Source organism: Dendrobates tinctorius, unplaced genomic scaffold (genome assembly GCF_039654945.1).
Source record: "Dendrobates tinctorius isolate UK_male_01 unplaced genomic scaffold, ASM3965494v1 ptg000016l, whole genome shotgun sequence".
Lineage (NCBI taxonomy): Eukaryota > Metazoa > Chordata > Amphibia > Anura > Dendrobatidae > Dendrobates > Dendrobates tinctorius.
This window is the reverse complement of record NW_027361684.1, coordinates 11,019,551-11,042,285: the sequence shown is the minus strand read 5'-3', so window position 1 is coordinate 11,042,285 and position 22,735 is coordinate 11,019,551. Positions and strand designations below refer to the sequence as shown.

Genomic DNA, 22,735 nt, shown 5'->3' with positions numbered 1-22,735 from the left:
AGTAATAATAATATAAGTAATAGCATGTAAATAAAGGTGCTCCAATGCGGAGTAAATCCTTACTTTTCTTGTACAAATCTGTTTTGCAGTTTTAGAGAAATTCATAGTTGAAATTGCACGCTAAGGAGTTGTAAGTGCAGTGGGCGGGGAATACTGAGAGCTGTGAGTGCAGCGCTCGCCCACTGCACCTGCAACTTCATTAGCATACAATTTCCGCTGTGGATTTCTCCAACACTGCAAAACAGATTTCTACGAAACAAGTAAGGATTTACTCAGCATTGAAGAACTTTTATATACATGCCATTTGGGATATGAATCCTGATAGGGTCCCTTTAAGTTTAAAGTATTTAAAAAAAATGAAAAGGTTTTTTTTACATATCACTACATTAAAAAACAACACTTTATTTTGCAATTTTTACACTGGCCATTAGGCTTAATATTAGATTCCTTATTCTTGTTGAGCACATGAAAATTGCATTGAAGTATGTAATGAGAAGGCAGTCATGAGGCCAGAGGTCATTGTGATGGGAGAGCGAGGAGGTGAGCTGCGACATTACCTATTGTAATCTACTTTATATAGAGGTAATCCTGACTGTAATGATAATGAGACTGCTGAAAAGTCTGTTATACAGAACAGGAAGTATGAGTGTAGTAAAAGTCCTAGTGGTCAGCGTGAAAATTGTAAAAAAAACAAAAAAAAAAAAACACTGTTTAAACAGATAGTGATATGAGAAAAAACTTTTTTTTTTCATATAATGTTGATATAAAATATAGGTCCGATGACAACTTTTCTTTAATAACACATGGGAACGTATTACTCAGACATTTAGGCTGCACTGAAAACTTTACAAACATTTATAAAAGGTTTCCCCAAAATTAGTAATTAAATGTGAATACAAAGAAGGGGGGTACATCACCATGTTCCGAGTATTGTCCGGGGGTCCAGAGAACAGAGGGGAGGACAGAGGGGGGAAGGGCACAGAAGAGGCAGAGATGCCTTTCCGGATCTAGAACAGGAAGGGGAACGTCAGGCAGCATGCACACAAGAGCACAATCTACAACTACATGCCACAATAACATCTGGACCTAGCGCACTAACATAGAACATACACCATCACCAAGATACGGGAGACCGATCTAAGCACAGTCATGTGCATGGGACAAACACGGGGCGGCTGGAGGACACAAACCCATGCTCGGGTTTTAGATGGGACTCTTCATCGACCATCACTGTATTTTCCACATGTGAAGGATTACTAAACCGGACTCAGATGGTTGTTTTTCTTGCATGGTTAAGAAGAATATTTAAGATTTTCATGTCTAATATTGAAAATGTCACTAATATCAACGTAGGTTGTGTGCATAGTCATATGGTCGCGTGCATAGACTTTAATGCAGAAGTGGACAAAATACTGGAGATAATTACAGACACCTAGATCATTTCAGGAGCTGACTTATGTTTCATGCTCCTATTGTAAAAGAAAAAAAGTTAAAAAATTCCATTAAAAAAAAAAGTTAGGAGGCTAAACTTATTTTTTCTGGTGGGATATATCCCAGTAGCCAAACGGAACAAGTGTCACCCATGCCAAGCCACAAGACCGGAGGCAGGAGAAGCTGTTGGCATATCCGCCGTACCACTATATTCAATGTCTATTGCATGGAGGACAAATGGAGAATGATAGACACAGGTCCTACTCCCTTCCATTGATTGTGGGGGTCCGAGCCATTGGACTCACAACTATCTAATAATCATTACCTATTCAGTGGACAGATGATCATTTATCTGAACTGGAACACCCCTTAAAAGATTTTTTTTTTCTTTATAGTAAAACAGGGATTTTTGTGATAAACTCCCCATAAAATCCTTTTCCCCCGAGCTCATTGGGGGACACAGATACTGTGGGTGTATGCTTCTGCCTCTAGGAGGCTGACACTAAGTGAAAAAAAAGAGGTTAGCTCCTCCACCATATACACCCTCGCCCCCATTGCGGGCGGAACTCAGTTTGGTGCCAAAGCAGTAGGAGGACAACAAAATCAGCCTTAATACAGGTACAACATGTCCAAAGAAAAACACCACCCCTATATCAAATAAGTAAATGCATATTAATTAAATAAAATAAGAGCCAACTGGCTAATAGGGTGGGTGCTGTGTCCTCCAATGAGCGTCTCGGAGAAAAGGATTTTACGGTGAGTTTATCACAAAAATCCCTGTTTCTCCACCTCAATGGGGGACACAGATACTGTGGGACGTCCTAAAGCAGTCCCTGGGTGGGAGATTGACTCACCGATCCAAGCTACATGCACCTCTTGTTTAAAGGTGCGCCACCGCTGCTTGGAGAATCCTTCTACCCACGCTCGCATCCGCCGAGGCCCGAGTGTGGATATTATAATGTTTGGTAAATGTGTGCATGCTGGACCAGGTTGCTGCCTTGCAAACCTGCTCAGTGGAAGCCTGGTGCCGAAGCGCCCAAGAGGCGCCCACTGCCCAAGTAGAGTGCGCTCTGATCCCTGCTGGAATCGGCGCGCCTCTAATGTGGTAGGACTCCTGAATAGTCAAACGAATCCATCTGGCTATGGTCGACTTTGAGGCAGCAAGTCCCTTCCTGCGCCCTGCGGGGAGCACGAACAGCGTGTCGTCTGACAAAAGGGCGCCGTCCTCGACACGTACCTCCGGAGAGCTCTTACCAGGTCTAACGTGTGAAGAGCCTTTTCCACACGGTGCACCGATGCTGGACAAAAAGAAGGCAAAACAACATCTTCATTAATGTGAAAAGAGGACACGACCTTCGGCAGAAAAGGAGGGGCTGGTCTGAGCATCACCTTATCCTTATGGAAAGTGAGGAACGGAGCTCGGCAGGATAGGGCCGCCAGCTCTGAAACCCGCCTGATAGAAGTGATGGCCACTAGGAACACCACTTTCCAGGAAAGGTACCTCAAAGAGACATCCTGAAGTGGTTCAAATGCAGCTTCCTGCAGAACACTTAGGACCAGGTTACGGTCCCAGGCGTCCAAAGGCACCTTATAGGGAGGCACCAAATGGGAGACTCCCTGGATGAAAGTCTTCACCTGCAAATTGGTAGCAATTCTGCGCTGGAACAGTACGGATAAGGCCGATATTTGTCTCCTGAGGAAACTTGGGGCCAAGTCTAGGCCCGACTGGAGAAAGGCCAAGATGTTGGGAATCGAGAATTTTAGCGGAGAAACACTCAGGCCTCGGCACCAAGCAAAGAACACCTTCCAGGTGTGGTGGTAAATTCGTGCTGAAGCAGGCTTCCCGGCGCTAACCATTGTAGCGACCACCTTGCTCCCAAACCCTGCCTGGGTTAGAATCCAAGATTCAACGGCCATGCCATCACACACAGGGCACCTGAGTTTGGGTGGCAAATCGGCCCTTCAGAAAGCAGATCTGGGCGCTCTGGCAGCCGCTAAGGAACGTCGGCGAGTAGCCGCATTAGATCTGCGTACCACGCTCGACGGGGCCAGTCCGGGGTCAGCAGAATTGCCGGAACCCCTTCCGTCTAGTTCCTCTTGATGACTCTCGGGAGTTTTGGCAGCAGGGGAAATAGATATGGGAGGAGGAACCGGTTCCATGGCAGAACCAACGCATCCACAACAATTGCTTGTGGGTCCCTGGCCCGAGCGACATATGTGGCCACCTTGGCGTTCACTCTGGACGCCATCAGGTCCACATCCGGAGTTCCCCACAGCTGACAAATCTGCTAGAAGACCTCGGGATGTAGTGACCACTCTCCGGACGCAAGACCCTGCTGGCTAAGAAAGTCTGCCGCCCAGTTTTCCACGCCTGGGATGTGGACTGCCGAAATCACCGAGTGGTTTGCCTCGGCCCACTGAAGAACGTGCCCCACCTCGCGCATAGTTGCTCTGCTGCGGGTGCCCCCTTGGTGATTTATGTAAGCCACCGCCGTGGCGTTGTCCGATTGGATCCGGATGGGGCGACCTGCTAAGAAGTGATGAAACTGCTGCAGAGCCAGCCGAATTGCTCGTATCTCCAATAAGTTGATTGGGAGGCATGCCTCCTCTGGCGACCACTGTCCCTGGGTCGTGTGGTGGCGAAACACCGCTCCCCAGCCGAGGGACTGGTGTCGGCTGTTATCACCAACCAATGGTCTGGGGGGAAGGATTTCCCCTGGGTCAGAGAGAAACTGGTTATCCACCAACCGAGCGACTGCCTGACTTGAGAGGACACCGCCGATCGAGCGTGAGAGGATTCTTGTCCCAGGCTGACAAGAGAGCGTGCTGCATGGGGCGAAAATGGAACTGAGCGAACGGTATTGCTTCCATCGCTGCCACCATTCTTCCTAGAATCCTCATCCCGAAACGAAAGGTATGAGGGACTGGTTGGCGAAGAGTCCGAACTCCCTGCCGGAGCGCTAGGGCTTTTTCCTGAGGGAGAATTACCAACCCTCGGCAAGTGTCGAAGATCATTCCTAAGAAGGAAATCCTCTGAGCTAGCACAAGGGATGACTTCTTCGCATTGACCCCACCCTAAGCGGGCAAGAGTATCTAGCGTGATGTTGACATTTTCCTCGCATGCCCGTATTGAAGGGCCCTTGACCAATAGGTCGTCCAAGTAAGGCAAGACGACTATGCCTCGAGAATGCAGTATGGCCATGACAACTGCCATAACCTTTATGAACTCTCCGGGAGCCGTGGCTAGCCCGAAGGGTAGCGCTACAAACTGAAAATGTCGACCGTTGATGGCGAAGCGTAGGAATCTCTGATGAAGAGGAAAAATGGGAATATGCAGATATGCGTCCTGGATGTCGATCGAGGCCAAGTATTCTCCCTGCTCCAGGGTCGATATGACTGAGCGAAGGGACTCCATCCGGAAATGCCTGATCCTGATGAATTTGTTCAGAAGCTTCAAGTCCAAAACAGGTCTGACAGATCCGTCCTTTTTGGGAACCGCAAACGGGTTGGAATAGAAGCCCTGAGCTCTTTCGTGCTCTGGTACAGGAACAATTACCCCGTTGCGCTGGAGCGATTCGATGGCTCCTAATAGAGCCCTTGCCTGGGCATCCACCCTGGGAAGACGAGAACGAAAAAACCGTCTTGGAGGGTACCTGACAAATTCTATTTTGTAACCTGAGGTCACCAACTCCTTTACCCATGCGACACTGAACCAGACGTGGTGAAACCAGAGTAGGCGGCCGCCCACCCTGCTGGTGTCGTCTGGTAAATGCCTCGAGTCATTTGGCTGACGATCTTTGGGATCTAGATCCCCTCTATCTGGGCTGTTGAGCACGCATTCTCCCCAATGGGTTGGCTCTATATGAGACCTGCCGCTCCCTATCCTGGTTGGGGCAGCCTGAAGCAGCTTGACCTTTTGTTGAGGGAGAAACCCGCTCTTTCCTCCTATGGAGTCGGAGATGAGTTGATCCAACTTCTCTCCGAAAAGACAGCCGCACTGATAAGGCAGAGAATTCAAGGACTTCTTGGAAGTAGAATCGGCCCGCCATGTCCTTAACCACAGAGCTCTTCTGATAGAAATTGCGTTAGCGGCAGCAAGTGCCGAGCAATAGCCCGCATCCAAAGATGCATTGATTACGTAGTCTCCGGCCATCGCCATCTGACTCGCGATCTCCGATATCTCTGCAGGTAGATCTTGCTCCTGCGCGACCTTGTTTAAAGATTCTGACCATGAGATCGCAGCAACTTGGGTAGCCAAGGCTATGAATGAGGGAGCGAGTGCTGACCCTGATGCTTCATATACTGAGCGAGCTAAGCTCTCCATGAGGCGATCCGTGGGATCATAAATCGAGGAAACACTAGGGACGGATAGCAGGGTCTTAATGGCTAGGCGCGAAACTGGAGGAACCACCATCGGGGATTCCATCCATTTTTTACGGAGGTCCGGGGCAAATGGATACCTTGCTTCGAGTGCCTTTTGGCCCGAGAAACGCCTGTCTGGCCGTTCTCTGTGTCGCTGCACTATGTCCTCAAACTTGGGGTGAGAGGAAAAAATTCTGTGCTGTCGCTTTACTCGCTTAAATGCCACCTTATGCCCCGTAGCCGCTGCGGGATCTTCCTCAATCCCCAAGGTCTGATTGACGGCTTCTATGAGGCTGTCCACTGTTTCACATGACCCTGGAGTGTCCAGGTCAAGGGGCTTGTCTGAGTTGAAATCTGAGGTCTGCTCGCCATCAACCACTGGTGACGGGGAGCGAGAAGCAGAGCTTACGGATGCCAGGGCACCGGATGGACTGGGCGACACCGCATGGATTAGTTTCCCCCGGGTCTGCCTGGAATGAGAGCAGCCCCTGCAGGCCGGAGGCTCGTGTGAGGTGGAGGCTCCCTCTAAGGTCGGCGAGCTATTGTCCCTGCCCCTATCTGGAGCCTGAAGGGACTCGATTGCCCTCGCAAGCGACGCCATGGACTGTGACACTGATAGGGCCCACTCCTGGGGGTTCGGCACATTGTTCGCGGTCGCAGGGGAGGGCTCCTGAGCGTATTCGGACTCGCAGGCTTCGCATAATCGCTTGCTTTGCGCCCGCGGAAACGCAGCCTGACAAGAGATGCATGCAGCGTAAAAAAACGTGTGCGTCCTTGTTTTTTCGGACATGCTGTATCTGTCCGCTGCTGGGGAGTGGGGAAGGAGGTAGCAGTTCTGCGCCCCCATTCCTGGACGCCTCCACATCCAAAATCGCGCCCCACCAGCAGTGGGGCGGGCTGCCAGCATATGAACCGCTCCAGGGCCGGTACTTCCGGCTCTGCGGCCTAGCCGCGCTCCGAAGCCGGGGACTAAATTTATTCGCCGCCGCCCAGTGTGGGGTGGGTAGCCGGAAGTGACACGCGGCCCGGAGGCGGAATTTCCGGCCGCGGCCTAGCTTCGGCTAAAGCCGCGGCCTCAATTTTATCCCCTGCCCGACGGGGAGGGGGGGCGCGGATTTCCATGGCGCTGAAAAATGGCGCTGTTTACTGGTGCGGGCTGCTGCCACGCCACCTGATGATGCCACCATGCTCAGCCCTGAATGGCCGGTGGCCTCCCAGCTAAGGGCTCTACCCCCGATCTTCGCAGGAGCCCTCCCAGGATCCTCTTCAGCTTCCTGAGCTCAAGTATGTGAGGGGGCCTCAAAAAAATAGGACGGTGCAGGCACCCTAGCTCCGTCTAACTCCTTCAGGGGGTGAGGAGAGGGACCGTCCGCCACCTTGCAGCACCGCAGTCTCAGCATTGGTGGAGCAGTGGGGGCCGCACGGACTAGTCTTGTGCCTCTGTAGAGCCCATGGTTTGAATACCTAGGAGTGGTCAGGGCTAAGTCCGGCATTGTGTCCCACGACGCGGGAGTGGATACGTGGAGGCGACACTCGCACATGCTCACCCGTTGTTGGTTTTGGGAAATCGGACCCTTTCAATAGGATCCGTTGCCCCTGTCTAATCCTCATGGGAAAAAGAAAAAAGTCTGGAGAAAAAAAAAAAAAACAGACGTGTGTCTCCATGGACACTAAGCAAAAAACTGAGTTCTGTAGCAATGGGGGCGAGGGTGTATACGGCGGAGGAGGAGCTAACCTCTTTTTTTCACTTGGTGTCAGCCTCCTAGCGGCAGAAGCATACACCCACAGTATCTGTGTCCCCAATGAGGCGAAGGAGAAATAGTCTGCCTTTATGATGTAACATTTTTATTGGTACTCCCTTTTCTTTTGCCAGTTAATGTGTCACAGAGAAAAAAAAAAACAAAAAAAATGTGAATTTCTTTTTTTATACCGGAGAAGATAAAAATAAAACAATGCTCGATGCTGGCTCATCTGTAGGTGACGTAGATTAAGTACTTACACCCGAGTGGAAGGGCTGCAGCCGACTGCTAAGGTCATCTGTGGACTGTGTAAATGGTTTAAGGGCTGATCCTGGCTCATACATGGAAAACGCCTGTCGGTCTCGTCTGAGGGCTGAGGGTAACGGGTGATCAGTCCTCTCAGGGTTTGCTGGGGGAGGCGGAGAAGGACCAGTCTGGTGACGAATCTGCGAGTTCTCCGACTGCAATTTATGAATCTACAAGAAGTTGGATCATCATGATAAAATAGATTACTGAAATATGGAAAATAAAAATTCACACGTGGACTAAATGATGTGATTTCTGTGGAAAGTAAGACAGGGAGCCGTGATCTTTTAAAGCCAACCAACCAACATTTCTAAAGGCTTGTCCACAACTGGGTAAAATAGCAAAACAAAGGTTGATTTTTGCTAGGAATGCTGCCACTCTTGTCTATAGGCTGTGCCTGGTTTCGTAGCTCAGTCCAACTCATACAAAGCCTATGGAACAAGGGATAATCTCCAAACCTTTGCTGATAGTCTATGCTATGCATGGACACACAAGTCAGCTAGTGTGTCACCATGTACTATACACAGACAGGCAGGTCAGCCATAGTGTCCTCACGTACTATACACAGACAGGCAGGTCAGCCATAGTGTCCTCACATACTATACACAGACAGGCAGGACAGCCATAGTGTCCTCACGTACTATACACAGACAGGCAGGACAGCCATAGTGTCCTCACATACTATACAAAGATAGGAAGGTCAGCCATAGTGCCTTCATGTACTATCCACAGACAGGCAGGTCAGCCATAATGTCCTCACATATTATACACAGGCAGGACAGCCAAAGTGCCTTCATGTACTATGAACAGACAGGCAGGTCAGCCATAGTGTGCTCACGTACTATAAACAGACAGGCAGGACAGCCAGTGTCCTTGCGTACTATACACAGACAGGTAGGACAGCCATGGTATCCTCATGTACTATACACAGACAGACATGTCAGCCATAGTGTCCTAATGTACTATACACAGACAGGTAGCACAGCCATAGTGCCTTTATGTACTATATACAGACAGGCAGGTCAGCCATAATGCCTTCATGTACCATCCACAGACAGGCAGGTCAGCCATAGTATCCTCATGTACTATCCACAGACAGGTAGGACAGCCATAGTGCCTTTATGTACTATTCACAGACAGGCAGGTCAGCCATAGTGCCTTCATGTACCATCCACAGACAGGCAGGTTAGCCATAGTGTCCTCACGTACTATCCACAGACAGGCAGGTCAGCCATAGTGTCCTCACGTAATATATCCACAGACAGGCAGGACAGCCATAGTGTTTTGTGTTTTCACGTACTATAAACAGACAGGCAGGTCAGCCATAATGTCCTCACGTACTATACACAGACAGGCAGGTGTCAGCCATAGTGTCCTCACGTACTATCCACAGACTAGTACGTCAGCCATAGTGTCCTCATGTACCATCCACAGACAGGTAGAACAGCCATGGTAGCTCATGTACTATCCACAGACAGGCAGGTCAGCCATAGTGTCCTCACGAACTCTACAAAGACAGGCAGGTCAGCCATAGTGTCCTCACGTACTATGCACAGACTAGCACATCCGCCATAGTGTCCTCATGTACTATCCACAGACAGGTAGGACAGCCATGGTATGATCATGTACTATAAATAGAGAGGCAGGACAGCCATAGTGCCTTTATGTACCATCCACAGACAGGCAGGTTAGCCATAGTGTCCTCACGTACTATACATAGAGAAGTAGGACAGCCATAGTGTCCTCACGTACTATCCACAGACAGGCAGGACAACCATAGTGTCCTCACATACTATACACAGACAGGCAGGTTAGCCATAGTGTCCTCACGTACTATACACAGACAGGCAGGTCAGCCATAGTGCCTTCATGTACCATCCACAGACAGGCAGGTTAGCCATAGTGTCCTCACGTACTATGCACAGACTAGCACATCCGCCATAGTGTCCTCATGTATTATCCACAGACAGGTAGGACAGCCATGGTATGCTCATGTACTATACATAGACAGGCAGGACAGCCAAAGTGTCCTCACATACTATACACAGACAGGCAGGACAGCCATAGTGCCTTCATGTACCATCCACAGACAGGCATGTTAGCCATAGTGTCCTCAGGTACTATACATAGAGAGGTAGGATAGCCATAGTGTCCTCACGAACTCTACAAAGACAAGCAGGTCAGCCATAGTGTCCTAACATACTATACACAGACAGGCAAGTCAGCCATAGTGTCCTCACGTACTATACATAGAGAGGTAGGATAGCCATAGTGTCCTCACGTACTATACACAGACAGGCAGGTTAGCCATAGTGTCGTCAGGTACTATACATAGAGAGGTAGGATAGCCATAGTGTCCTCACGAACTCTACAAAGACAAGCAGGTCAGCCATAGTGTCCTAACATACTATACACAGACAGGCAGGTCAGCCATAGTGTCCTCACGTACTATACACAGACAGGTCAGCCATAGTGTCCTCACGTACTATCCACAGACTAGCACGTCAGCCATAGTGTCCTCATGAACTCTACAAACATAGTGTCCTCACGAACTCTACAAAGACAGGCAGGACAGCCATAGTGTCCTCACGTACTATACACAGACAGGCTGGTCAGCCATAGTGTCCTCACGTACTATCCACAGACTAGCACGTCAGCCATAGTGTCCTCATGAACTCTACAAACATAGTGTCCTCACGAACTCTACAAAGACAGGCAGGACAGCCGTAGTGTCCTCACGTACTATACACAGACAGGCTGGTCAGTCATAGTGTCCTCACGTACTATCCACAGACTAGCACGTCAGCCATAGTGTCCTCATGAACTCTACAAACAGTGTCCTCACGAACTCTACAAAGACAGGCAGGACAGCCGTAGTGTCCTCACGTACTATACACAGACAGGCAGGACAGCCATAGTGTCCTCATATACTATACACAGACAGGCAGGACAGCCATAGTGTCCTCACGTACCAACAACAGACAGGCAGGACAGACATTGTGCCTTCATGTACTCACCTCTCTCTGAAGTCGCCGCAGCTCCTCACTCAGGTTGCTGTTTACTTTCATGAGCTGTTGAACTTTGGCGTCAGAAGTCGCAAGAGCTTTTTTTACTTCCAGGTACTCCTGCAAAGTAATGGGACCATCTGACAAGTCGGAGGAGTCCATGCTCTGCACAGAGTGTAGAATTGTAACACATATCAATTATTTATTGCTTTCAACACTTTGTGATTGATAGATGTATCAATACTACCAGCAGCAAAATCTCTTCCTAAAGAAGAATGTGTACCTAGGGAAAAGTCTTGTCAAAAACCATGCTCTCCTTATTCCCTGGTGACGATGCTCTTACTAATTTAAACAGCAACATCAATAAAAAATATATATCGTATGCGGTCTGACATTGTGTGTATTAATACCACTCAACCAAAACTTATAAATTATTCATCATAGTAACTGATTGAACCCCAAGACCAAAAATTCAGCCTTTCCCACATGTCAGAGTACTTAAAATAATGTGATTATGTAATTCCAGTCCGTATGTGACTAGGGCCTCATTCAGGCATCCATTTTTGCTCCTTTTGTCCGTTTTTACAATCAGTCTGGCATAAAAAGAAAAAAGCCAAACTTTTCCTACTATTAAAAAAAAACAAAAAAACTCAGATGATACATTAATGACACCTGTGTGCGATCTGTTCTTTTTATGGATCCATTGATTCAATGGAAGTGTTTAATCTGTGAGTTGAACCAATAATGGTCGTCTCCGCTTTCTCTTTTTTTTCTTGTGTGTACACGCTTGGTAAAAAAAAAAAAAAAAAAAAAAAAACTCGAAAAGACACACACACATGAACAGCCCCATAAATTATAATAGGATCATATTCTGTGAAAAACGGACGTTTGAATGAGGCCTAAGGCTGGATGCGATTCTGTGAATAAGGACCATGCTTGAATCACAATACCCTCTCAGACCACCTGATGGAACTGCCTTATATATAAATCCATATGGAACCAGCCCAAGGCAAGCAATGGATAAAGCATGGACAGAAGGCACAGCACTTGTCTGGATACACCGAAGTCTATGCGGTGTACCCATCACATATGTATTGTCAGCAACCGGTGTCCAAACAAAAATTACAATATGGAGTGTCTCCTGCCCCTCTCACCCTGGCTCGATTGTTTCTGGAATTTCTGAGCAGGTCTTGGTCCGTGTCTTCATCTGAAGCTACACTGTCATAGTCGTGCTGGTCATCACAGTCGTTGGCATTGTTCCTCAGTGTATAGTCAAGGTTATCTGTAGATAGAACGTTCACAATGATTGGCGATGCAGTTCAGGATGCAGTTATTATACTTTTACTTGCAGAAATAGTCACAGTAATGTTCTGCAAACCCAACAGTGTCTGCACCATATTCCTACAGCAGACGACAACACAGACAAGTCTGCAGGAGACGAGAACACAAACCAGTCTGCAGGAGACAAGAACACAGACCAGTCTGCAGGAGACTAGAACACAGACCAGTCTGCAGGAGACTAGAACACAGACCAGTCTGCAGGAGACTAGAACACAGACCAGTCTGCAGGAGACTAGAACACAGACCAGTCTGCAGGAGACTAGAACACAGACCAGTCTGCAGGAGACTAGAACACAGACCAGTCTGCAGGAGACTAGAACACAGACCAGTCTGCAGGAGACTAGAACACAGACCAGTCTGCAGGAGACTAGAACACAGACTAGTCTGTAGGAGACTAGAACACAGACGAAACCACAAGGGTGGTGAAACGCGCGTCGAGGCCTTAGGAAGCGCCACCTGTTCCCTGCCCCACGACCACACCGCACCATGTCTGAAGGTAATGTACCTTATATGTACTTGCTGTCATTTTATGTTCATATTACAGATTAGAACTTTGTCATTATACAGCTTTATTAAGACATGGTCAATCTAATAGCAATGGACCTTTACTTGTATTAGACCTTTACTTGTACTTGGTTCAGCTGCGGTACCACCACTCTGCGGGTTCAGAGGGTGACTTCCTTTTTTCTTTCCATCCGGTATGTTTACAGCTTACTAGCTCACATGCATGCATAAAGGATTTTTGTAACATTTCATATTATGTCTACTCCTATTATCTTAATTGTTGCATTACTGTGAACTTGTTATCTCCTTTATCCCACACCTGATTTTCCCCCTTTATTCCTCTCCCTATCCCCTACCTTTGGTGTGTGCATACCCTTGATAATTCTTCTGTCACATTGTTTATGATCAATAAATTTTTGCATGACTTTTTGAAATACTGTGAGCCTCCATCTTCTTATTCAGGGTCTTTGATTTATATGATTATATTCTGAGCATTTAACCACATATTAATGTTAGATTGATGCGTTAGGATGCTCAGTTAATATTTCTTAGACATTTCCCTGTTTTTTTCTGGGTTTTTTTGGTCTTTAAAAAAAAAAAAAAAAAAAGAGAGAGAACACAGACTAGTCTGCAGGAGACGAGAACAGAGTGATCTGCAGGAGATGAGAACAAAGTGGTCTACAGGAGAAGAGAACATAGAGTGGTCTTCAGAACACAAGAACATTGAATGGTCTGCAGGAGATGTGAACATAGAGCGGTCTGGAGGAGACGAGAACATAGACTGGTCTGCAGCACACTCACATTATGCTCTGAGTAAGGATGCAAACTTCATAGAGTCCCTGAGTCTATGTGGACCATTAACTCCAGACAAAAGAGATGTGACAGCATCCAAAGAATATTCATCCTCTTATTCCTCCAGCATAATTTACCCCTGGAGGGGAAAACTAAAGGCATCTCACTGCGTACGTACCAGCGTCCTAAACTGCTCAATGCGCCTGTGCCTGTTGTAGCCAACTCATAGACTTGTGTCTCTATCACCTGATCATATTCGTGAAAAACTAAGACGCCTTTGCATGTTGCTCAGAAGGACAGGTGATCAGCGAGCGCCAACACATACTGCAGCCGATACCAAGTATGGGAAGATCAGACCAGTGAGGCGGCTGTGATAGACATATGAGCAATGTGCGTCTTAGGAGCAGTGAGATCCCCTCCAGGCTCCATGAAATGATGCAAGTTATAAAGTTATATACTTCAGTACTTATAATCTTGACAAAGATTTCCATGTGGGTAGAATCCTTGTGGTTTTTTTTTCTTTTAAATGCAGTACTGTACAGCCACATATTGGGTATTTCCACGTTCAACTGGACTTGCATGACAACTTTTGGTGCAATTTTTACCTATTTTCCCCTTGTGAAAATGTATAATCTGGGGCTAAACCAAAAGTTTTGTGATAAAAATGTAATTATTTTTTTTTCAAAATAAAATTATGTTTCAAAAATAATGCAGATGTAAAGCTGACATGTGGTAATTGCTATGTATTAACCATTTTGTGTGACATAATTTTGTGGCTGAAGGGCATAAAATGAAAAGTTTGAAAATTGCAAAATTTTTGGCAAATTTTTGATATTTTCAAAAATAAAGAAGTCATAAAGAACAAATTTTACCATCATCATGATGTTCAATGTCAGGGGAAAAAAAACACCTCAGAATCAGTGGAATCCGTTGAAGTGTTCTAGAGTTATTACCTCAAAGTGACACTGGTCAGAATTGTAAAGATTTTCCTCGTCGTAAGGGTGAAAACAGGCTTGAGGGGGGTGAAGTGGTTAATAAACGGTATGCGCTGGACCCTCCACGGAGCTGTCAATCAGTACCAGAAGGGAGGGGTTTGGAAAGGTTTATTCCCAGCTTGAGCCATGGACAGCAGACTCTTGTCGAGACTAAATAAAAGTTACCGTAGGTGCCATTAAAGAAAGTTCCCATCCTATCTAGTTGTGATGGAGATCTAGTAGGGTAAAATCGGCTTCTTTAGAATTCACAAATGGCTTCAATAATATTAGTTTCTTTTGTAATCTAGAGGCAGTGATTACCTGTTTGAATTACAGAGGTTTTGCCCTGTTGTCTTCTTTTGGCCTCACTCAGAATATCAATGATTAAAGTGGCAAATTCGCGAGCATTGAAACGAGCCAATTTCTGGCGCCCCTAAAGAGACAATGACAAGTTTTTACAGTAGGCTTATATTACAGGGAAGTATAACAATTGTGGGGGGGGGGAAAAAGAAAATAAGACAATGATACCTGATTCCTTGTCGCAGAATATTCAGGGTTAACTGGTAGGAATGGGACAGCACTGCGCTCCGTGACCAATGTGCTGTGATTCTGGGTCGTTAGCCAAACTGTTGGATAGAAGAACAGGATGGAGAATGATGAAAGCCAAACAGGTGTTCCCACAAGCTGATATGTATGTGTATGGACATCAGCGACCTGCACCCCAGCAACAAAATTTGCATTCTTAATTCTGTAAATTTGGTCACAACGTTATATTAACTACATAGTAAAAGTAGTTGTCCCTTCATTAAAGGGATATATTATTGATGTGGCCATGAATACCAGGATAGGGATGAGGGCGATCTTTCCTGCCAGGATAGAGATGAGGGAGCCATGCATACCAGGAAAGGGATGAGGGATCCATGCAAACCAGGAAAGGGATGAGGGGGCCATGCAAACCAGGGTAGGGATGAGGGGGCCATGCAAACCAGGGTAGGGATGAGGGGGCCATGCATACCAGGGTAGGGATGAGGGATCCATGCATACCAGGATGGGGATGAGGGGGCCATGCATACCAGGGTAGGGATGAGGGATCCATGCATACCAGGGTAGGGATGAGGGGGCCATGCATACCAGGGTAGGGATGAGGGATCCATGCATACCAGGATGGGGATGAGGGGGCCATGCAAACCAGGGTAGGGATGAGGGATCCATGCATACCAGGGTAGGGATGAGGGGGCCATGCATACCAGGGTAGGGATGAGGGGGCCATGCATACCAGGGTAGGGATGAAGGGGCCATGCATACCAGGGTAGGGATGAAGGGGCCATGCATACCAGGATGGGGATGAGGGGGCCATGCACACCAGGATGGGGATGAGGGGGCCATGCACACCAGGATGGGGATGAGGGGGCCATGCACACCAGGATGGGGATGAGGGGGCCATGCATACCAGGGTAGGGATGAAGGGGCCATGCATACCAGGATGGGGATGAGAGGGCCATGCACACCAGGATGGGGATGAGGGGGCCATGCACACCATGGTGGGGATGAGGGGGCCATGCATACCAGGGTACGGATGAGGGGACCATGCATACCAGGGTAGGGATGAGGGGACCATGCATACCAGGGTAGGGATGAGGGGGCCATGCATACCAGGGTAGGGATGAGGGGGCCATGCATACCAGGGTAGGGATGAGGGGGGCATGCATACCAGGGTAGGGATGAGGGGGCCATGCACACCAGGGTAGGGATGAGGGGGCCATGCACACCAGGGTAGGGATGAGGGGGCCATGCACACCAGGGTAGGGATGAGGGGGCCATGCACACCAGGGTAGGGATGAGGGGGCCATGCACACCAGGGTAGGGATGAGGGGACCATGCATACCAGGGTAGGGATGAGGGGGCCATGCATACCAGGGTAGGGATGAGGGGGCCATGCATACCAGGGTAGGGATGAGGGGGCCATGCATACCAGGGTAGGGATGAGGGGGCCATGCATACCAGGGTAGGGATGAGGGGGCCATGCATACCAGGGTAGGGATGAGGGGGCCATGCATACTAGGGTAGGGATGAGGGGGCCATGCATACCAGGGTAGGGATGAGAGGGCCATGCATACCAGGGTAGGGATGAGGGGGCCATGCATACCAGGGTAGGGATGAGGGGGCCATGCATACCAGGGTAGGGATGAGGGGGCCATGCATACCAGGGTAGGGATGAGGGGGCCATGCATACCAGGGTAGGGATGAGGGGGCCATGCATACCAGGGTAGGGATAAGGGGGCCATGTGTATCAGGATGGGGATGAGGGACCATATATACCAGGATAGGGGATATTAAGTACAGAATTGACCACATTTTTTGCTTCAATTTTTTTCCTAATTTCCTCCTCTAAAACCTAGATGCGTCTTATGTCCGAAAAATACGGTATGTCAGACTTTTCAAGTCTAATAGAACTATGTCATAATGAATGCAGTGTGTATTGTGAAAAATTGTTACAGGTCCACTAAAACTAGCACTCATATTATTAGATAAAAACAAAATGGAAAAAATAAAAAAAGAGGGATTTTAAAGAGACAATGCTCATTTAAACTAAAGTGGTAAAGTGTAAACTCTCCATAAACTCAAAATATGTCAGGCTGCTGTGGTCTAACTTAAACCATTTATACATTTAATATAGCCTTGCACACACTGACAGTGAAAGAGATAAAAGCATACACAGTGTCAGTGCTCTCATCCATCTCTCCTGTCTGCAGCGGCTGCTCGCTGCACACAGGATAACAGAATAGCGAGCAGCCGTTGCAGACAGGAGAGATGGATGAGAGCGCACATGTACAACCCAACACTATGAGCTCTAGCCTCCTTTACTGTCAGTATGCACAGGGCTGAGGAATCAATTCAGACATCACTCAAAAGCGAGCGCGGTCAATCACCATTATGGGAGGTGCGGAGGATTTCAATTGAGGGGGCTGAACGTTGCACTGAGCATTCCTCATTTTTACAATATAAATGCAATAAGTAAAATATAATCCTGTATAATTTTTAGGGACCAAGTCCATTGAATGAATGTATAAATTGTATCATATGAAATTTGGGGGTGACAGACTCCCTTTTATAAAGCAGACAGGTCAGGAGAGGTGACAGCTGTTGTGCACAAACCACCACTGTCTATCAGACTGCCTTGTGCAGGATCCAATGCCTGGGAAATATATGGTGCAATCATCTCTTACATGTGAAATCTACTCCTCACACATGGATCCTCTCATGTTAATGCATCAAGTGGTTGAATAATAAAAGAACGGAGCATTTCTGCATAGTAAGCAGTATAAAATGGAGAAACAAAGCCAGACTACACGACCATTGCATTATATAGGAGCAATGACTAATGGCTGGCATAAGGACAGCACTGTAGGTGGGCGCGATCGGGAGGAAACTCCTGACACAAGTCCAAGAGCAACTAATGAACTAAACACCTGCGCTTACAGCATCGGGCGCTGCGGAGTCAGCACTAGCTTGTTTCTCTGGGCACCCACTCCGTAATTACACAGCTCCCATTAACCTCAGTTTTGTTTTCCCAGCTGCTCTTAGGAGAAGACAAAAGCATATTCATATATTCTGCTCGCTCCAATGTGCCCGACCATCCCAGAAAACCCAACTCTCTAACACCGAGCAGGCCAGTGAGGATGGCAGGGTGTGTGCGCACATGGTGCAGCTTGTACGAGGCCTCCTCATGGTCAGTGCATGCAGTCTGCTAGGCCGTCATTCCTATAAAACCAGGCTGGATCCATCAAAAACCCAGCAGATACAGCACAGGTTGACGCACGCTGGCCTCTGTACTGAACACGTGCTCCATGGGATGAGGACAGTACTTTGGAGAACAGATTTAGGCTATGTTCATATTGCGTTTCTGCCACAAATCGGTGACTCCATCAGGGCTTCTAAAAAAACAGGATTTGGGTGCGACCCCCAAAGGTGCCACTGACTTTAATAAGCGGGGGTCCACTGTTTTTTTGTGTTTGCCTCAAAAAGGTAAAAGGTTGACGAAGAGTAGGTCAGACAGCACAAAGCGACTCTGTATGCGTCATTAAACTCAATGGCCCGTCGGATGGTTCTGCCTGAATCGAAAGAGAAGGTGGTGGAGACTGAGTGAAAACAAACAGGTGGGAAAACGCACTTAAAACGCACTTAAATGTTGGGCCATCCCATGATGCACCCAGCACCTGGACTTGGTTTGAACAGTCATTATGGGCTGACAGAGTCCCTTTAATAGTATTTCAGGACATGAGAGGCTCCTTTTAAAGGAATAGAGTTACTAACCTGCCCGGAGCCCACACTTAGCTGAACGCTATGGGGAGAAAATAAACCTTATTCTCCCCACAGCGTTCTGGTATCAGTCACGGGGTGGTGCTGGCGCTGGTTCTATCACCGCTCTGAGAATACAGAGTGGCATCTGTAACCGCGACCCCAGCCCTGACTGAAAGCCGGCCCCAATACAAAGCAAGTGTCAGTCAGGGCTGGAGTTACAGCCACCGCTCTGTACGTGACTGAACCCGCGTTGACACCGACCTCGCGACAAAAACCAGAATAAAGTTAATTTTCTCCCTGCAGCCACCGGCTAAGCGCGGGCGCCGCGCAGGTTAATGAAGCTATTACCCTGCAGATTAACCACACGTCTGTAGGTTAATAGCGGTTTTCTGGTGACGGGTTCCCTTTAATCCTGGTGTCTTTGAAAGACTGAAGCATATAAAATATGTTCAATATCCTTATTGCATTAATAGCAAGTTGTCTTCCCATAAAAATTAATAGACCCATCATTTTGATTGTTATATTAGCGCTTTTCCAACCTTTCTGTTTAGCGGACCGGATCAAACACCAGCAGAAGACGACGCAGTGTGAACATACCCTTAAAGTTTATTATGGTCGCTGCTATTCAGAAACATGTAGCCACACTGGCCAACTGCGGAAGGTCAAAGAGACAGGAAAGTGGTGGGTAATTACTGGTCTATGTGAGATTTCCTGGATACTAGTCATTACAATCCAATGAAAGACCTGGCTTCTCTACATGTGCTCCACTTCCGCCCTTCCTCTGGGCCAAATATAGAAGACAAGAAAGCATTCTGCGTGGTGTCCTCGGATGCCGAGTCATACCGCTATAATAAGGCTGGCATTCAGTTCAACTTCTACTCACACAAGTTTGGAGGGTTCAGTGGTTAAAATGACAGACAGAAAAGACCAATTCTACCCCTATCACTGTGCCAGAAGAATGAAATGCTGGATGGCAGAGTATGCATGTGCAGCCTGATAACGGGGATACCCATATAGCCTGTTCGGGCACAACAACTAAGGGGCCCATATCCTCCAAGGCATAAGTTACAGTTAGTGATGACTGATGGAATGGGGTGTGAAATATTTCAGGTTTAGTTTTTACTATGGCATCAACACTGTGCATATCATCCCACTATTGTGACATTACTGTGTGCATTATCCCTGTGCATAAGGAAAGCCAAAGCAACCATTAGCCTTTCGTGTTCTGAACTTGCCACAGAACTGAAAGTGGAGCGAAGTGATATTTTGCAATGGTTAGTTGGAAAATGTGATCATATCGAGAGCTTTCTTTTTAAGAACAGCTGATCTGATAAAATCTACCTATAGAAACCCATCCTGCGACTTAAGGGCACCTGATGTGTGGCACGAGGCTATGTGCAAGCTGGGCGGTCAGTCCGAGCAGAGTTTAGCACACAGAGCTCTAGATGGCAACTTTTGCACTGTAGCTGTGATGTCATGCTGTCCATCTAAAAAAATATAAATTCTCCAGTAGATGTACAGTATGCTACATGTGCCCGGCAGAAGGCCCTCCAACATGCCATGGCCCGGCACTAGGTACAGACTGGGAATGAAATTCAGCCCTGGCATTTGAAATCACATAGGCCCATGCTGTCCCTGTCTCCAAGCACCAGATGGGATATATTACTACTAATATTACCCTGGATGGAGGAAAGCAAGATTTACCACAAGACCAATATTTCTAATGATACCCGTGGCCTGCTGGGGTAAGTGACAGTCAGCGACTTCGTGCTCTGTTAAAACTTTTAACAGTATGGGTGTCTTGAAAACACCGATTGTTAATAATGTAGCAGACAAGGCAGCCCACAATCAGAGAGGCCCTTCAGGCATATGCCAAAATTGCCAGATGGCCAGTCCGGCCCTGTGGCTGCCACAGAGGAAGATCTCGGTAAGAGCTGCTGTGGGAGGTGGAGATGTGAATATGATAAGTTAGAGATGGGCTATACTGATCGATGGAGAGGCTGCCTGAAGCTATTGGCTATACTATAGTGGGAGTTCCTGATGCAGAAATATCGCAAGGTGGGAAGAGCCAAACTTCACATGCCACAAATGCAAGCTTGTGTCCCTGTTGTAGGAAACGTTGCAAAATCTCAAAGAGAGGTTAGCTACGTTGAAGATCATTAAGGATGGTGAAGAGTTCTTAGACAGAGCAGAATTATCTCTTCATGTTACAGAAAGAGAAGAAATTCAAAGTGCACCTGAAGAAACAGAGGAATGGAGACAAGTGACCCAGAGAAGCAGGAGGATCAGGAGGCAGTCAGCGCCCATACTTCTCAGGAACCAGTACCAGGCTCTCACGCAGGAAAACGATGAAGAAATACATCAGGATAAAACTTTGCCCACAAACAGCAACCTTGTACGCCTTCAGAGTCCTCCTGGATGGAGAAAGAAAAACGTTGTGAAGAAGAAACGGAGAGTGGTGGTCATGGGGGATTCCCTGTTGAGAGGAACAGAGGCCGCTATCTGCAGACCAGATATAACTTCAAGAGAAATGTGCTGTCTTCCAGGTGCAAAAATTAAAGATGTGTCTGACAGGATATCAGGACTCTTCAGACCTACAGATGACTACCCATTCCTGCTACTACATGTGGGGACAAATGACACCGCAAGAAACGACCTGGAAACCATCTGCAGAGAATTTGAAGACTTAGGCAAGAAAGTGAAAGAACTGGGAGCGCAGGTGGTCTTCTCTTCCATCCTCCCAGTGGATGGCCATGGAACAAGGAGGTGGAATAAGATTCTGCAGGTGAACAACTGGCTACGTCGATGGTGCCGTCAGCAACGATTTGGATTTATGGATCACGGAGTGAATTACCTTTACGATGGACTACTTGCTAGAGATGGGGTGCACCTTACGAAGACTGGAAAACATGTATTTGGAAGTCGCCTTGCTACACTTGTAAGGAGAGCTTTAAACTAGAACAACATGGGAAGGGAAGCAAAAGACCAGAAAAAGCCATACACCTGACAAATGCTATTGAGAACTCTGCTATTAGAAGTGGAAAGGAAGAACAAAGACAAAAGAATCTAATTAATAAAAATATTGGAGAAAGAGAAACCAATCACAAACTAAAATGTTTCTATACTAATGCACAAAGCATGGGCAACAAACAAGGAGAATTGGAACTACTAACGCAGGAAAAGAAATATGATGTTATTGGAATCACTGAAACTTGGTGGGCCAATACACATGGAATACAAGACTAGAAGGATACAACTTATTTGCAAGAAACAGACTTGATAAACGAGGAGGAGGTGTCGCATTGTATGCTAGAAACGCGTATATCTGCACAGAAATTGAAGCTTCAGAGACTGGGAGTTCTGTGGAAACTGTTTGGGTAAGAATACAAGGACAGAACAATGGAAAGGACACCATTGTAGGCATTTACTACAGGCCGCCTGTGCAAGCTGAAGATATGGATGAACTCTTTATGCATCAAATGGCCAAGTTCTCCAAAAAATATGACATAGTTGTCATGGGAGATTTCAACTATCCAGACATTTGTTGGGAATCTCTCTCAGGCAAAACTAACAGGTCAAGGAAATTCTTATCCTCTCTTGCTGACAACTTTATCTTCCAAAAGGTAGGGGAGAAAACAAGGGGAACTGCTACCTTGGATCTAATCCTCATAAACAGGGAGGAAATGGTTGAGGAGGTAAAAGTGGCTGGGACCCTAGGAGGTAGCGACCATGCTATTTTAGAATTTTGGATAACTAGAGGAGGAAGACCTGTGAAGACTCAGACGTCAAGGTTAGATTTCAGAAAGGCAGATTTTAAGGGATTCAGAAAGAGAATTGGAGGGATCCAATGGCTGGATATCCTTAAAGACAAAAATGTCCAGGAAGGATGGGAAATCTTGAAAAATGAAATTCTCAAAGCACAATTGTTAACAATTCCGAAAAGAGGGAAGAATAGGAAGCATTTAAGGAAACCAGGATG

At 47.2% G+C, this 22,735-nt stretch overlaps 1 protein-coding gene across 4 annotated transcripts in view; it reads right to left on the bottom strand.

Annotated features, from left to right (window-relative positions):
* GIT1 (GIT ArfGAP 1) overlaps positions 1-22,735 on the bottom strand; it is a 175,689-nt gene that overhangs the window by 9,150 nt on the left and 143,804 nt on the right. For 2 of the 4 annotated variants that reach the window (XM_073565459.1, XM_073565461.1), the window contains 6 exons: positions 14,983-15,080; positions 14,776-14,887; positions 11,998-12,125; positions 10,856-11,008; positions 7,793-8,008; positions 918-1,007 (listed from right to left, as the gene is read on the bottom strand). In XM_073565459.1, coding sequence (XP_073421560.1) covers positions 918-1,007; positions 7,793-8,008; positions 10,856-11,008; positions 11,998-12,125; positions 14,776-14,887; positions 14,983-15,080 — 797 coding nt within the window. The remainder of the gene's footprint in view (positions 1-917; positions 1,008-7,792; positions 8,009-10,855; positions 11,009-11,997; positions 12,126-14,775; positions 14,888-14,982; positions 15,081-22,735) is intronic. The other 2 variants (XM_073565463.1, XM_073565464.1) reach the window with 2 other exon arrangements.